The 16486-nt window shown below is 41.7% G+C and overlaps 1 protein-coding gene across 4 annotated transcripts in view; it reads right to left on the bottom strand.

The window, feature by feature from the left end:
• map3k4 (mitogen-activated protein kinase kinase kinase 4) overlaps window positions 1–15688 on the bottom strand; it is a 54471-nt gene extending 38783 nt beyond the window's left edge. For all 4 annotated transcript variants that reach the window (XM_062058333.1, XM_062058330.1, XM_062058329.1 and 1 more), the window contains exons 1-3: window positions 15432–15688; window positions 3726–3919; window positions 2214–3634 (exon numbers count right to left, since the gene is read on the bottom strand). In XM_062058333.1, coding sequence (XP_061914317.1) covers window positions 2214–3634; window positions 3726–3919; window positions 15432–15463 — 1647 coding nt within the window. In that variant the 5' untranslated portion in view covers window positions 15464–15688. The remainder of the gene's footprint in view (window positions 1–2213; window positions 3635–3725; window positions 3920–15431) is intronic.
• Between the last annotated feature and the right edge of the window lie 798 nt (window positions 15689–16486).

The following is a 16486-nucleotide window of genomic DNA, read 5'->3' as shown; positions in this document are numbered from 1 at the left end:
GTGAGCTTAAAGCTTGCCAAGCTTGCAAGCAAAAACATTTTAGTGCTAATCAACATTAGGATTGTTCAAGCTTAGCCTTAGCCTAAATGAACTCCATGGTGTTCAAGGATGAATAGTCTCTCCTATTGCTATTGTAGTATTTTTTCAGCTATAGTTTCATTAATCATTAGTAATGTAGCAGCCTAGCTTTGAATGGCAGGGTCCCTGCTATTTAACTCTTTTTTTTCAAACGCTTATTGCAAACGCTTATTAATTTGACATAGTAAGTCATTATTTTGTCATTATTTTGACTTAGTAAGTAATTATTTTGACTTTGTGAATTAACCCCTGGAGAGACACCACCTTAACTTAACCACCTTAACAAATTTTCTGGAGGATACACTGCCAACGTATCATTTGGCCAAATCAAGGCCCCAAACAAAGACTCCCACGCATTTCTGAATGCAAAATAAACTACATACGGGTCGAAGAAAGTTGCAAATATTGAATTTAACAAAGGTCTTGTAGCAAAGAAACGTTTCAACACAGAACAATAAAACCAAAGAAACTACTGTGCTGTACATGAGACATTTCTACTATTTGCTACAGTATCCTGTTGCTTGTATGCTGGCGATACACTAGATTCATTTTAGTGGAAACAACAGTTAAATCACATTATAGTGCTTTTCCACTACAGTGTCGAAAACAAATGAACAATGTGCACTGGGTTATGTATTTCTATTTCACATGAGGATGCACACACAGCCTGATAAAAATAATAGTAGTAATTGTATAGCAGTATGTATTTGTTGAGTTGTAGTAATTGGCAAGTGTAAAAGAGTATTTGTAAAGCTTGCGGTTATTGCTGTGAACAGTTATCAACTACTAGTTTGTTGAACGCAATACTACAATCTAAGGCGCTGTGAAAAGGTTGAGAATTCTTTTCATTCTGTTCCACATCTATGACTCAGCAAGATTACTATTAGTTATCCTTGTGCAGTTGCTGCTTTGGTCAAAACCTATTTTTCAGTGTTGTGCAACACAAAAGAGATGAATATGGGAAACAGGTTGCATAGAAGACATTTTCCTGTAAAAGGCTAAGAGTATGTGTCTCATTTTCAAGTAATGTACTCTACTATATAATAGACCTTGCATCAAGTTACTATTCCAAGATATTAGATGGCAGTAGTCTAAAGACTAAAGTGTGTTGCCTTAGAACCTGTAGTCTTTGCCATTAAGTTGAATGTGACTATTCTTTCTTTTGTTGAGCCCTACAAAGTGTTTATACTGCAATTATTATATTCTTTTGTTGAGCCCTACAAAGTGTTTATACTGCAATTATTATATTCATTAAACTCCAGCTGTTTGATTGTAACATGTATCTTAGTTGTAGTTTTCATTACCAAATTTGTAGGTGTGAAATCGCCATGAAAAAGCACTGATGCTAATCTTTTGCATGTCTACCATCAAATCCAATGTAAATTAGCTGATTGACTGCAAGTGCTGGAGTCGGTGCCGAGGCTGCAACCAGACGAGACGTCACATGCGGCATGCCACAAAGGTATCGAAATATGGCACCGTTTGATTTTTAGTGAATCGGTCGGTACCTATAAAAATACCAAATTTTTTACCCATCCCTAATTGTGGCGTATAAAAAACGAAGTTTGACTGTACCTGCAAAATTCAAGTTGACAAAAAAACACTCTCGTTCAGGGGAACTGAAATTGAGGCTTAGCGATCATTTATGGCCCGCGACTCATTTTGTATAAGCTCATATTTCTTTTAAAAAATGACGGGAGAAAAGAAAAGAAAAACAACATCAAAAATGGGTGAAAATAAGTAAATAGGTGTAACATAATGACAAAATATTTGTAATATTGAAACAACTAACAAACATGACATGCAGGCTGTTTTTTAAACATACATAACTCATTAGTATATTGATTTTTGTTTAAACTATATGAAAAAATTGCCTTTTTTTCCCAGGATTTTGGACATTAGTGTGGGTTGTGTAACTGCAATAGTTTCCCAGTTCTATTCACAATATATATAAGAATAAAAAAAATCATACATCTTAAGGTTATAAATGCTGGCTAAGGGTGTGAGTTGTCACTTGACACAAATGTTTTTCTTTTAAGAAAATACAATGCAATATTGTTATATAAACATACCGTAATAATTAAATTGTCATGTGCTGCCTAATCATATTGAAGGAATCAATCAAAAAGTCTCACCTCCAGTGCAGGTGTGTGGCAGAGCAGGGCCGCCCTGGACCTCTGAAGGGAGCGGTCCATCAGTTTGTGCAGTCTGAGGATGAGTTTGCGCAGTCCCATCTGCTTCAGTGCTTTATCCACAAAGGGTCTGTAGATGGCGGTGGGGCAGGACACGCCCCCTCCTGCCTGTGCTGTCGGGAGAAACTCTTCCTCCGACAACAATCGGGCAAATTTGGGAGTCAGAGTCGGAGACAGCTCTCTCTCGTGTAGGATACATCCCGCTGTCTCCTCCTCCTCATCCTCCTCCGCCGCATCCTCACCGTCACTTTCAGCAGTGAAAGTGGCGGTTGAGTTGTTCTCCTCGTCCTCCTCGTTCTCGTCTTCTTCGTTGCCACGCGAGCAGCGGGGGGACGGGATCTCAAAGACGGGCCAACCGATGCGAGAGAGGTCCCGTAGGCCCAGGACGGTGGCCATGACGCGCAGCTTCTGGTTGAGGTCCTGAGTGATGTTGAGCCACAGACAGAGCGCCTGCACTCTGCCCTGAAAGTCTCGCGCTGCATACTTCTCATAGTCCCTTTGCAAGGCTTGCAACGAGGGGTACAGCGCCTCCACGTACTCCAGCAGCTCCATGACGCGCTTGACCTGCTCAAAGGCCAACCGCTGCCTTTGAAGGTGCTCTTTGCAGTCGCCGCCTGACCCCAGGGGCTCGGCTGCATTCATCCCAGTGGAGGGGCATGCACTAAAGCCCCAAGAATCCACCCCGCAGTGGTTGGTTTCCGCTACAGCTGGCTTACCTTTCTCTTGACAGTCTAAGTTCGGAACAGTCCTAACAGTCTGGCAGTCCACGTGAACGCCTTGGGACTCCGAACACAGAGCCTGTCTCAGGCTGTCGTACTTGACCTTGAAATGCAGCACATCGTTGATGAGGTCGGGGATGGCCTGGCGCGCCGTGAAGAGGAAGAAATCCTGGTCGCTGATGGAGCGCCGTGCGTGCCACGCCTGCAGCTCCAGCCAAATGACTTCATTGTTGTGTCCCATGAAGGCCATGTTCTCCAGGCCCCGCTGCTCCTTCTCCTTGCGCTTGGACGACATGGACGTGAGCTTGAGCAGCAGCCGCAGCGTCTCAAAGAACTTGAGGCGGTCCGCCGGACAGTCCGTCCTGGAGGTCTGGCGGTGTGTGCGGGCCATGTGGGGCATGGACACGGGGAGTTTGCAACTGCTGCAGCCCAAGCTCAGGTAGTGCTTCCGGGGGTCCATGTTGAGGGTGCCAAACGGGCCTGATTTGGACAGCGGGTCCAGCATGAAGGTCTCAAAGGTCTTTTTGTGGTCTCTCTCTGTGGAACGCAAGGTGGCCCTCTGCTTCTTGCCCTGCTTGTAGCTGTGCTCCTCGGGCATCTCCGCAGGCCGGGGGCTCTCTTTCAGGCCAGACGGGCTGTGGTCCGCTGAAACACACACACAGAACTGCTGGCTCAGCAAAAGCAGACCGACCATACAACACAAATATTGTCTATGATCACATCTGATTTATCTCACTCTTGCAGGGAGAACGTCCACCACTCCTTGTCTGGCTGTTTTTCTGATGATGTTTGCCAGACATACGCTTCATCTGACGGTGGGTGTAAGGAGGCGATGTAGCATACAGAGGTTCCTCTTCCTCGCTGGGCGAGTCCCAGGATTCCTCCTCCTGAGAGTTCTGTCTGGATTCATCTTCCAGCGGGTTGCCCTGCCTGTTAACATTTACGATGTAATTTAGAAGCAAAAAATAGCCAAACTGTTCACAACGAGCTATTCATGCTGACATTTTTATAATAAGCAGAGCTGCCCGAAGGCCGAAATTAACAACAAAGACGCTCTTTGGCTTCTTTTTTTCCCCTCTAAGTGATTTTAACGATGTCAAACCAGGAGAACCACAGAAGCATGTACAAGGTCAGAAAGTGCTTGAATGTTTGCAGCCATATCAGAGCGCGCAGCAAATCTCTTGCAATGCCACAGTTGCAAAAAGTGAGGCTGCAATGAATGTGCGGTGCTCGCCACAGCAGACTGACGACGGACTGGTGATGTCTCCCGTGGAGCCTGACTGGCTGCCTCTTTTTGCACAAGACGACCACAGCGCTTTAGACACATGCCATCAAAGCGCTTAACTTACTTTTACACTTCTATGATACTTAACGCTAACTCGCTCACAGTCTATGTTTTCGACATCAAAAAATCAAAACAATGCCCGAATGAGATGAGTGTTATATATTGAACCTGCGCCACTACTTAGGTTTCGTTGTTAGGTCCTGTTTTTTGTCAATTATTTTCTGGAATCTTTGTTTACACATCTGTTTTAAAGAGAACATCTCCTGAAGGGACCTATTGTGCAAAACCAACTTTTCTCACCTTTTTTTGTGTATTTGGGTTATGCATAAGTGCCAAAAATTTGAACTCTTACCACGGAGGCATGGCAGAGATATTTATAAAACAATCTTGCCTTCCTTTATACTTCTTCCAAAAGGAGATATTTGATATTTGCCCCATTAGCAACTTTTGTCCCACGTCAGCGGATTTCTCCATAAATGACAAAGTTACCCAGAGTGCTTTGTGTGAATCTACCATGTACCGTAATTTTTTTCTATCCTCTTGTTAAGGGACAGACTGGCTCGTACGTGCACATGCATCCTCTGCTATTGCCATTTTTGATACAAATTAGCGTATAGTTCGAAGAGACGGTCAGAAAGCGTTTTAAAGATGGTCTGTAAAGCATAATCTATGCAACATTTTGACCAAAGAACCACCATCACATGTTATTTACAATACAAAATAAATAAATAAATCACCTGTGACCCCAAGAGGGACAAGGGGTAGAAATTGGATGGATGGATGTACTTAAGTATTCCAAAGCATTTGCCACGAAGCTCAAAAGTGAGGTCAGGTGCATCCTGTTTCAACTGATCATCTCTGAGATGTTCTGATTTTGGCAACCTAAAATGTTGAAAGAGCCGTATTGGACCAAAAATTTAAAAAAAATTAAAATGTCTGGAGCCTCACAAAATTAAAAGCCTTATATAAGTGTTACAGTGACAGCAACACATTATGTAAGTGTTTATATTAGCTTACTATCAAAATGACTATGTGTCGCAGGCTGACAGAAATATTGAAATGTAATATTTATTCTACACATTTTTACAACATTGGAGAACATTATTAAAAACGGAGGCTGCTCAGAGGGTGAGATAGCCTCTTGGAAATTTCTGGCTTAGAATGGCCAAAGGTATATATGTGTGCGTCCAATTTAAAGGAAACGGCAGGCTGTCTTCTTCTAGTGGACTTATTACCATCTTTGCAAGCTGTGTAACGTTTGCTGTGGTCTATAACGGCACACAAACAATCAGAAATGCAGCCAATATGATATACACATAATGTGTCACGTGACATGCAGATCAAAATTTAATACACAGAGGATATAGGTAAATTATATTAAATGAGCTCAAATATACCTACAAACGAGGCACAATGATGCAATATGTACATACAACTAGCCTAAATAGCATGTTAGCATCGATTAGCTTGCAGTCATGCACTGACAAAATATGCCTGATTAGCACTCCAACAAGTCAATAACATCAACAAAGCTCACCTTTGTGCATTCAAACACAGCATAAAAAGTTTGGTGGACAAAATGAGACAAAGGAGGAGTGGCAAAAAACCTGTAATTCTGTGGTAGTGTCGAAGAAAGTTGTACATGTAAACAAACTACGGTGAGTTCAAGGACCGCCAAAATTAGTAGGACAAAACTGCGCTCGCCAAATACTCTCGTCAGTGAAGCATGTTTAATATAAAAGTGGGATTTTTAACAATTAGGGAGGTTTGTGTCATATTTGTTCTCCTACAGAAACCGTATTAAAACAAAAAACATTTTTGGCCCTCATCTTTGTCCATTTTCATAATTTATATTAAAAGCTCCAGGGAGCCACTAGGGCGGCGCTAAAGAGCCACATGTTGCCGACCCCCCACACTAGGGCTCTGTGATATGGACCAACACTGATATCCTGGTACTTTTAGTCTGATCGGCGATATACAAGATGTACTGGTATCTTAAACGAAACGTGCAAAGTGCTTAAGGTTGTTTAAGTGTTTTATGGCTAGATAACCAGTGTTGAGAGTACTCAGATTATTTTTGTTGGAAGTAGTAACGCAACGTTTTGCTTATTCTTATAAAGGAATTAGTTAGCCGTTACTCTGTCCAAGCAATTTTCGTAAATGTTTTTCATGAACGTTAGGTTTCATCAAAAGATACCGTTATGGCGGTATCGTCTCAAATATATACCTCTTTCTATATCGGTATTTGCTATAATACTAATAGTATTATTGGTAATAACGGTACACTGCCCAGCCCTAATACACAAGGTACCACACTTGACAGTGCATGGCAGAGCACAAACCAAGAATGAAGTCGAAGGAAGAAACTACAAGACACGATTGTCTCGAGGCACAAATCTGGGAAACAGTACAGAAAAATATCTGCTGCCTTGAAGGTCCCAATTAACACAGTGGCCTCTATCGTTTGTAAAGGTAAGAAGTTTGGAACCACCAGGGTTCTTCCTAGAGCTGGCCGGCCGTCTAAACTGAGCAATTGGGGGAAAAGGGTCCTAGTCAGGGAGGTGACCAAGAACCCGATGATGACTTTGTCAGAGCTACAGCATTCCTCTGTGGAAAGAGGAGAACTTTCCAGAAGGACAACCATCTCTGCAGCAAACCAATCAGTTCTGGATGGTATAGTGTCCAGACGGATGCCATTTCTTAGTAAAGATTTGCCAAAATGCACCTTTAAGACTCAAATGAATTGCTTTAAGTGGCCCAGCCAGAACCTAGACTTGAATCCGATCTCTGGAGAGATCTGAAAATGGCTGTACACCAATGTCTACCATCCAACCTGATAAAGCTTGAGAGCAAAGATTAATGGGCGAAACTGCCCAAAGATAAGTGTGCCAAGCTTGTGGCTTTGTATTCAAAAAGACTTGAGGCTGTAAATGCTGCCAAATGTGCATCAACAAAGTGTTGAGCAAAGGCTGTAAATACTTACTGTATGTACATGTGATTTCTTGGTTTTTTATTTGTAATAAATTTGCCAACATTTCTAAAAAAAACATTACTTTTTCCACATTGTCAATATGGGGTATTGTGTGTTAGAGTCAATAGTACGAAATAGTTTCAATATTTAATTGATACACATCGCCGTCCTAATAATAATTATGGTGAAAAATGTAATCATTCAATGACCTTGAAAATTTGAAGTATCAGCATTGGTATGACCAATACTGCCTCTGTAACTACATGGTATTGGATCGATACCCAATGTGTGGTATCGCCCAAAACGAATGTAGGGTATTGAAACAACAGAAGAATAAGCGCTTATTACATGTTAATGGAGGTGTAAATATAACCATGTTACATTAGAGAGAAACAAGATATTGACATTAAATTAGCAGGTATGTTAATAGTTTGGAGAAAATACATGCGGAAATTATGTCTGCAGCCAAATTAAGAGCCCGTTTGAAAATGGTTCTATTATCATTTATATGCCAAATAATATATTGTGATACATACATCGTTATCGCAGGAGGCTGCAATACATATTGCGATATAGATTATAGGCCATAATACCGATTCCTATTGTCTGGAACAGATTTATTGGATTTGATTCCAATGGGAAAAATAGTTTTGGTTTTCAACGGAACCTTAGGAACGGATTAATAAACACTGAGGTACTGCTGTATAACGTTACATTGTTATGATGAGCCCTAGCCCGGGATATAACGCTTGCAGCACGCTTGAAGGTTAGCGCCACTTTGCAAACAATCACTGTTTTACGATGGGGCACTTTGATCCTGGAATGGACTAATAAAAGGTATATTATTTCTTATGAAGGGAAAAAGTTTCAATGTAAAATCAAATATGTCATCTGTGGACAGATTGTGTTCAACCTTCCACGTTGCACTGGAATCTACTGAGTATATATATATCGAGCACGAGTCAGCTCTTTCGCAACCGAGGCGCGTTCAGGCTCATGCATACGCATTTTTGGCATTCAAGATGCTTGTTTTCATGTAATTAGGGTATCAATACTTTGCTGTCGAATGTTCAGACACAGAGCTAGCCTGACAACATAGTTGCAGTGCAGGGAGAACATAGCAATCACTTGAAACCCTTCTATCTTAGGAAGGGGGGTCAGGCGGCACGCCTTGAGGCAACAATGTCAAACCTTTGTTACCTGATGCCTTTTTGAGGGTGTTTTAATAGGATTAGATAGAAAGGTTGGATCGTGTGACCCCAGCCAGAGGAGACAAAAAGAGAAGGAAGGGGAGGGTGGGGTGGGGTATGCAACCTGGTGGCTCTGCATGCTGATCACCATGTGTCCCTTCATCCATCATCGGACTCAGCGGCATTCACACAACACGTGCCCGTTTGTGTGGACACAGTGCAAAGGGGTGGGGTTGTATCACATTCGCTGTGTGAGTGTTTAAGAGAGGGCGCAGGAGGGCGTTCATCTGGAAATCACTTGCTTAAACTGAAAGGAGCGAGTGCAGGTTTCTATACGGCTCCATCTGCCCTGCATCACAATCCGCGCCCATTGGGAGTCCCCTGGGGGCTGCCGTAGAACTAGACTAGACACCTGCTGTGAATCCGGCAACAAGTAATCCAACTGCCAACACTGCAGCCCCTGAAATGACTTAAGAGCGACTCTCGCATAGAAGAAGAAGAACAACAACAGTGGAGCCTTTCATGAGTGCATTGTATGAGAAACTGTGGAGGGGCTTGTTCTGCAGAAGCAGGAAATGACTGCACAAGAAGGCACAGTAAGCAATCTCTGGAGTCACAATAAAGGCATTTAGCACGTCCACACCGCACATCGGTGCAAAGGCAGGGCGCAGGAACGTGCATGAAGAAAGAAGGTGCCCGACAGAAATGATGATGATTCAACCAAGAAGACTTTTGTTTTGCAAAGTGCAAGAGATCAAGGACAGGAATAGCCTGTGCCTGTGAGAGGGGAGGGGACTGATCACTTTTTTTTTTTTTTTTTTTTAAGACACACAGCATGACTTAATCGTTCAGGAATGACAGCAACACCAATGACGCCTTTGCTGTTTGCTCGCTTGCCTTCATGCACAGAAATTCCTCTTTCGGATACTTTTGGGTTAGGGAAGCCACTCGCAAGGTCAGAGGCTCGCGTGCCCTACTGTCTGCAAGCTGTCTCTGACTGGCCGCCGCAAGTAAATGATCACTGCAGATGGCGTCTGGCTACTCTCAATAGCTCATCTGATGGCTCATTGGGCACCCCCATAAAGGCCAGCGGAATGCTGCACCCTTTAAGCAGGAACACTGCGTGCATAATAAAAAGCACCAAAACCCAGCCTTTTCTGCAAAGCGACTGGAGCACAGATACCAAGGGCTGCCAGATTCAGCTGAAGGGAGGGGCATGGGGGTGACCTTTGACACCCAACCATCCACACTATTGTACCAGGAAGGGGCACTCTATTGTATAGGACTGACACGTGGCCCATGAGGCCCAGCACTGAATAGCACACAGCTGTTTAGTGAGCACGCTTGCTCACAATGACAAAACTAAAAGGGACTCTTTTTTTTTTTTTTTTTTAAAGAGAAAGAGATAGGGGGGGAGGAAAGGAGGGAGAAGTTGGTCTGATTTGAAAGAGCACACTTTCTCCTAATTAGGACTGGCATAACTGACCCTCAGGAGGCTAAAGACTTTAACACCTGTCCACACTGCAAAATAGATGAAATAGTCCCCCAAGTTATCAAGCGAACTAATCACACAATCCGCTCAGTGATGTCTGTTCCAGAGTCAAAACTGTTCAAGCACCATGAAACGTTATTAATGTAAAAGGCATAGATTTTAGTAACATTCGTAACCGTCATACAAGTGTAAAAAGAAGTTAAAATCTACATACAGTGGTGCTTTAAAATGTGATTGTCCCAAATGCATACAACCCTACAACTTATCATTTTATTTATTCATACATACAGTACAGGCCAAAAGTTTGGACACACCTTCTCATTTTAATGTGTTTTCTTTATTTTCATGACTATTCAGTGGCCTAGTGGTTAGAGTGTCAGCCCTGAGATCGGTAGGTTGTGAGTTCAAATCCCGGCCAAGTCATACCAAAGACTATAAAAATGGGACCCATTACCTCCCTGCTTGGCACTCAGCATCAAGGGTTGGAATTGGGGGTTAAATCACCAAAATGATTCCCAGGCGCGGCACCGCTGCTGCCCACTGCTCCCCTCACCTCCCAGGGGGTGATCAAGGGGATGGGTCAAATGCAGAGATCAAATTTCACCACACCTAGTGTGTGTGGGACAATCATTGGTACTTTAACTTTAACTTAACTTAATTTACATTGTAGATTGTCACTGAAGGCATCAAAACTATGACACCTGTGAAGTGAAAACCATTTCAAGGTGACTACCTCTTGAAGCTCATCGAGAAAATGCCAAGAGTGTGCAAAGCAATAATCAGAGCAACGGGTGGCTATTTTGAAGAAACTACAACATAAAACATATTTTCAGTTATTTCATCTTTTTTTGTTAAGTACATAACTCCCTTTGTGTTCACTCATAGTTGTGATGCCTTAAGTTACAATCTACAATGTAAATAGTCATGAAAATAATGAAAACGCATTGAATGAGAAGGTGTGTCCAAACATTTGGCCTGTTCTGTATATACATATATATATATATATATATATATATATATATATATATATATATATATATGTATTTTAAAGTTGCACACATATCATCATGCACCTATGCATTTTGCTTTGTCTTGGGCTTTTTGCAACACTTTTTTCAAATATGTTGTGTCACTGAGCTTGGAGTTGACAACGAGCAACAGGAGCACATAGGGACGATTGCTAATGCCAGCAATGTGTGGAGCTTCAACATTTTATATTACATTAGGGGTAAACTTTTTTTTTTACACTTGTAAGTAGGGGTGTAATGGTACGTGTATTTGTATTGAACGGTTTCGGTACGGGGTTCCGGTTCGGGGGTGTACCGAACGAGTTTCCACACGGACATATTAAGTAGCGTAACACACGTTGTGTAAACAATGCACACCGAGGCACAACACACGGCATGCTAGCAGCTAACGGGCCACGATAGACTGACCATACGTCCCCTTTTCACCGGACATGTCCTCTTTTGCGGAGCTGTCAGGGCGGAGTTTCTTAAATGCCTCAAATGTCCGGCATTTTGAGTTAGGGTTGCATGTATTTTCAATGTACGTTCAGGGTTAAGAAGGGGTCAAAAACAAAACAAATTCTGCGTGCAGCAACATTCGTGAGGGAGGGGCAGAGACAAAGAGAGCGAGAGAGTTATGATAAACGCGCATGCGTCGCCAGGCTCTGCTTTTTATCCATGGATTTATCAGATTACATTTTTTATTATCTATAGCAGGGGTGTCAAAAGTGTGCCCCGGAGGCCATTTGCGGCCCACAGCTAATGTTTTAAAGGCCCACGGCACATTCTAAAAATACTATTAAAATAAACAAAAACATAACAAAAGTGAAATAAAAAAAATTTAGAAAAAGTTGCAATGTTGACTAATAAAACAAAGCTGTTTTTTTTTCTTTCAAACTGTCATTGCTCAAAACATAATATTGAATCAAAATCAATGTTATTATGAATTATTGACCTATCCAAGGTTACGATTACTTCACATCAAATATTCCACTAAGAAAAATATTTTTGGTGGAAGATTTTGCAAATTTGGTAAATAAATAACCCAAAAATGTATATTTTGTTGTTTTCTTACTGTACCGAAAATAAATCGAAACGTGACCTCTAAACCGAGGTACGTACCGAACCGAAATTTTTGTGTACCGTTACACCCCTACTTGTAAGGCAATATCGTCTTACGACTCAGACAAATAAAGGTTGCATTTTTTTTAATCAAATAATAATATTGAGTGAAAAATATATTAATAATAGTTTTTTAGTCAAAAATGTTTGTTCTAAAAATGTAATCAGTATCGGCAGATTCTCATGAAAAAGTACACGATCGTCATTGCTGATGAATGCATTTTATTGCTGATCACAAATGTCGATCCCCTCTGGCTGACACTATTTATTTTTAGTCCCCCGGCTGAAAAGCGGCTAGCAACTGTGTGGAGTCGCTCCTCGAATAAAAGTCTCCTCCATTACGGGAAAAAAAATAATTTCTTTATAGTATCATCATCACTGGAGGCTGAACATGTAACACACAGAAGAGAATAAGAAACTAGCTTAAATATTGTGCTGAAATTGTTAAACTGTTAATAGCACTCATAATAAATACATTGAAATAATCATAATTAACAGATGTGATTGGTATCGTACTGGTATCGGCTGATCTCACTCATGGATGATCAGTATCGGCAGCATAAAACCCTAATCGGAACATCCCTAGTTTATTTTTATGCAATGTCCTTTGTAGTGGACAACACTATTCTATTCTATATATTCGTATTGGTTACTCACACATTTGCTGCATCAATTCGCTTCATGATTTTTAATGAAAAAAATCTAAATGGGCATTCAAAAAAGTTGTTGATTTCAGTACCTCAAAAATAACTGTGTATTACCAAAACCAACAATTAGACCAGGGTTGTCAAACTAATTTTAGATCGGGGACCACATGGAGAAAAATCTACTCCCAAGTTGGCCGGACTGGTAAAATCACGGCACGATATTTTATTTATTTTTTTGTCATAAAAAAATACAATCATGCGTGCTTACGGACTGTATCCCTGCAGACTGTATTGATCTATATTGATATATAATGTAGGAACCAGAAATATTAATAACAGAAAGAAACAACCCTTTTGTGCGAATGAGAGTAAATGGGGGAGGGAGGTTTTTTGGGTTGGTGCACAAATTGTAAGTGTATCTTGTGTTTTTTATGTTGATTTAATAAAAAAAAATTAAAAAATGTTTTTAAATTTCTTGTGCGGCCCGGTACCAATCGATCCACGGCCCGGTGGTTGGGGACCACTGCTTCAAAACACACTTACGTTCTACCTTTCATCACACAATAGCTGGATAAATGTAAAGACCAATGACAGATTTGATTAATCTTGCAGTGTTTTGAATGTGAGATAGTAATGCTGTGAAGTGTTTGACCCCGGAACAGATTAATTCACTTTACCTTCTAAAAATAGTTCAACGTTTGCACACATTCACAGTGCATAAATTGGTAAATGTGCCACCCCTTGCAACACACGATGCACACATTCAACCATCACATTTTCATACAGTAAGCTTGCGGTGTTAGGGGGGAAAAACAACAAACACAAAAGGAACTCGACCCCACCCTTATGTGGAATAGCTCCACGCAGCCAGGAGTGGACCTCCCAGACTCTCCTGTATGCAAAACGCACAAAGTTTACAAATCATGCACGACACAACACAACACAAGTTTGCAGTCAACAGTAAACATGCTCAAGAGGTCACATGATGACACATAAATAAATGTAGACACTGCGTGTTGAGGTACTGTACAATACATAATGTCAATTACATGCAAGTTGCCTCTGAACTTGAAAGACTATCTCGCCATCAGGAGTGGGACCTTCAAGCTAATAATAAATATGTTGTACAGCGCGTGGCAATCCTTTCATCTTGTTCATGATCTGAAACACCAAGTCGTGCTGGCAGAAAAGATCAATTGTTTCGAAGGAAACGGGAGATGAGAGCGACAACCTGCACACGTTTCTTGCAAGCAGGTGTAGGGAGAGAACGGATGCAGTTTGGAAATAGGAAGAGGAGGCTCCATCTGCACTCCACGCACCGCCTGTGCTCCCAGCAAACGCAGCCTTTTAATGAGCTGTAGCCACCAGTGTCTGCAGCGCTGCCGGCAGCTACACCACATCCTGTAATCCCAGGAATGCTACTAGTGACCGTGTCCACTTTGAGACACGAGACATTACGCCTCACCTCTGTTCGTGCAACGGAAACATATTAAAGAGTATATGCACTCCCTCTCTTTGAGGCCTGTCATGTCTGCCTTCATTGCTATTTAATACAGAGCAATGCAAGCACACACACACACAGTTCCTGCAAACTTTCCAACCCATGGCTGCTTTCAATGCATTTGAAGACACCGTTTAGTCTTCTTCAAAGCCATGAAAACACTATGAAGCAGTGTGTGGGCATACTGTAGATTTGTGCTCATTATAGTAAGTGTTACCCTCCACCCACACACTAAACAAACATGGGGAGGGGGGTGGGGGTAAATGTTTTCATGTCAACTTCCAGTAAGAACATGCACCATAGTCACATCAAGTTGTGCATTGTCCTTATGCAACCACATTAATAGGGCCAGTGTTGCACAACCATTGAGCTGTTTTGTTCACTTTTAGACAGCAAGTGGCAGTAACACAATCCATATCAAAGACCAAAACAATTTGCACATGAGCCATGATTTTTTTTTTTTTTGCAGGAGACAAGGGGAGGAAAACAAGCATAGAGAAGACATAACAGAAGATTCCAGGCGCTCTGTCGCCTGCAGTCAGGGGCAAACTACACCATTTTGATTACATTTAGTAATAACATCACCATTTTTTTTTTTTAATTTTTTTTTTACACATGTGCTTTCTATTGCTTCAGTGACAGTGGGGCATTTGTTTATGCACATTTAAAGTTAAAGACGAAGCACAAAGAAACGAATCGGAATGCATTCCATGTAAAAACCGTCAAGTAAAAAGATGCACAGGACCACAACACAGGCGCTAAAGGATTAACAATGCATAACAGTGGAATGAATGCTAGCTAAAGCCAAAGTTGATCTTTTGTTTAAAATGCATGCCTGTCAAATGTGTGATAAAACGTAACTACTTTGTCAGAGTTTGTTAGTAAACTTATGAACCCTAAATGACAAGCTAACACTGGTGGTTAGCTTGCTTGGCTCTCTAACATGTTGCAGTCGTTGGAACAATTACCTTCTCAGCCGGCATGCATCCTTCCTTTTTCTCTTGACAAAAAACAAATCTAATACTTCCTGGAATACGCGTTTATAGAACGTTGCAACAACAAAAAAAGTTTGCAACAGTAAAGCCGCGACTGGACTGCACGGGTCTCACAATTTGACAGGAAGTGGCTTTCCAGGAGATGCGAGCACGCTAAGCCGTGTCATCAACCCTCGGCTCACAATTTGGCAAGCACGGAGCCCTGGTGGTGTAGTCTCAGTGTTCGACATACCTGCTGGGCTGGGAGCGATCCGGGGGCTCCATAGCGAGAACGCGGCGTCCTATTCTTCGCCGTGCATGGACCAGACCATGTCTAGGCAACAGCCGACGGACTTTGCACCGTGAAATTTTTGCACAGAGGACGATTTTCAGTCTCTTAGAAGCACTTTCGATCCGCCGGCGCAGGGGACTCTCGCTTGTGCATACGCCGCCGCCATCTTTCCAACGTTCAATTGACGAGAGGAGTGCCACTGAGGGCTATTGCTGGGCTACGGCGAGCCGGATGGTCCAGTCTCACACACGCATTCTAGCAAGAATTCTCTTAGTTTTACCGCTGTCACGTTCATTTACAATAAAATCATATCAAATAAACAGATTTACATTAGTTTAGTTTATACCGGACCATATTATTTTGTTCTATAATGCCTGAACATAAATATTAATTAATGCTGTTTTTTCTTTTTTTCCCATAAAGTGTGAAACAATGCACACTCATACATATGTGTATATATATATATATATATATATATATAGTGCTCGATACTGTGGTAGAGCGTAATATGTATGTGTGGGAATCCTCTCCTGAGGATTGAGGAAACCCCTCATGAAACAGGCCTGTAGAGATGAAATAGTCGTGTGATTTTTTCCCACACATGCATATATATTTAAAATGTAATATCGGAAATTATCGGTATTGGGTTTTTTATTATCGGTATTATCGGGCGGCGTGGCGAAGTTGGTAGAGTGGCTGTGCCAGCAATCGGAGTGTTGCTGGTTACTGGGGTTCAATCCCCACCTTCTACCTTCCTAGTCACGTCCGTTGTGTCCTTGGGCAAGACGCTTCACCCTTGCTCCTGATGGCTGCTGGTTAGCGCCTTGCATGGCAGCTCCCGCCGTGAATGTGTGTGTGAATGGATGAACGTGGAAATACTGTCAAAGCGCTTTGAGTACCTTGAAGGTAGAAAAGCGCTATACAAGTATAACCCATTTATTATGTTTTTTTGTTGTTGTTTTTTTTAATTTATTTTTTTAATTAAATCAACATAAAAAACACAAGATACACTTACA

Source organism: Entelurus aequoreus, linkage group LG09 (genome assembly GCF_033978785.1).
Source record: "Entelurus aequoreus isolate RoL-2023_Sb linkage group LG09, RoL_Eaeq_v1.1, whole genome shotgun sequence".
Classification (NCBI taxonomy): Eukaryota; Metazoa; Chordata; class Actinopteri; order Syngnathiformes; family Syngnathidae; genus Entelurus; species Entelurus aequoreus.
Note: the sequence above shows the minus strand (reverse complement) of the source record. Positions and strands in the feature narration are given on the sequence as shown.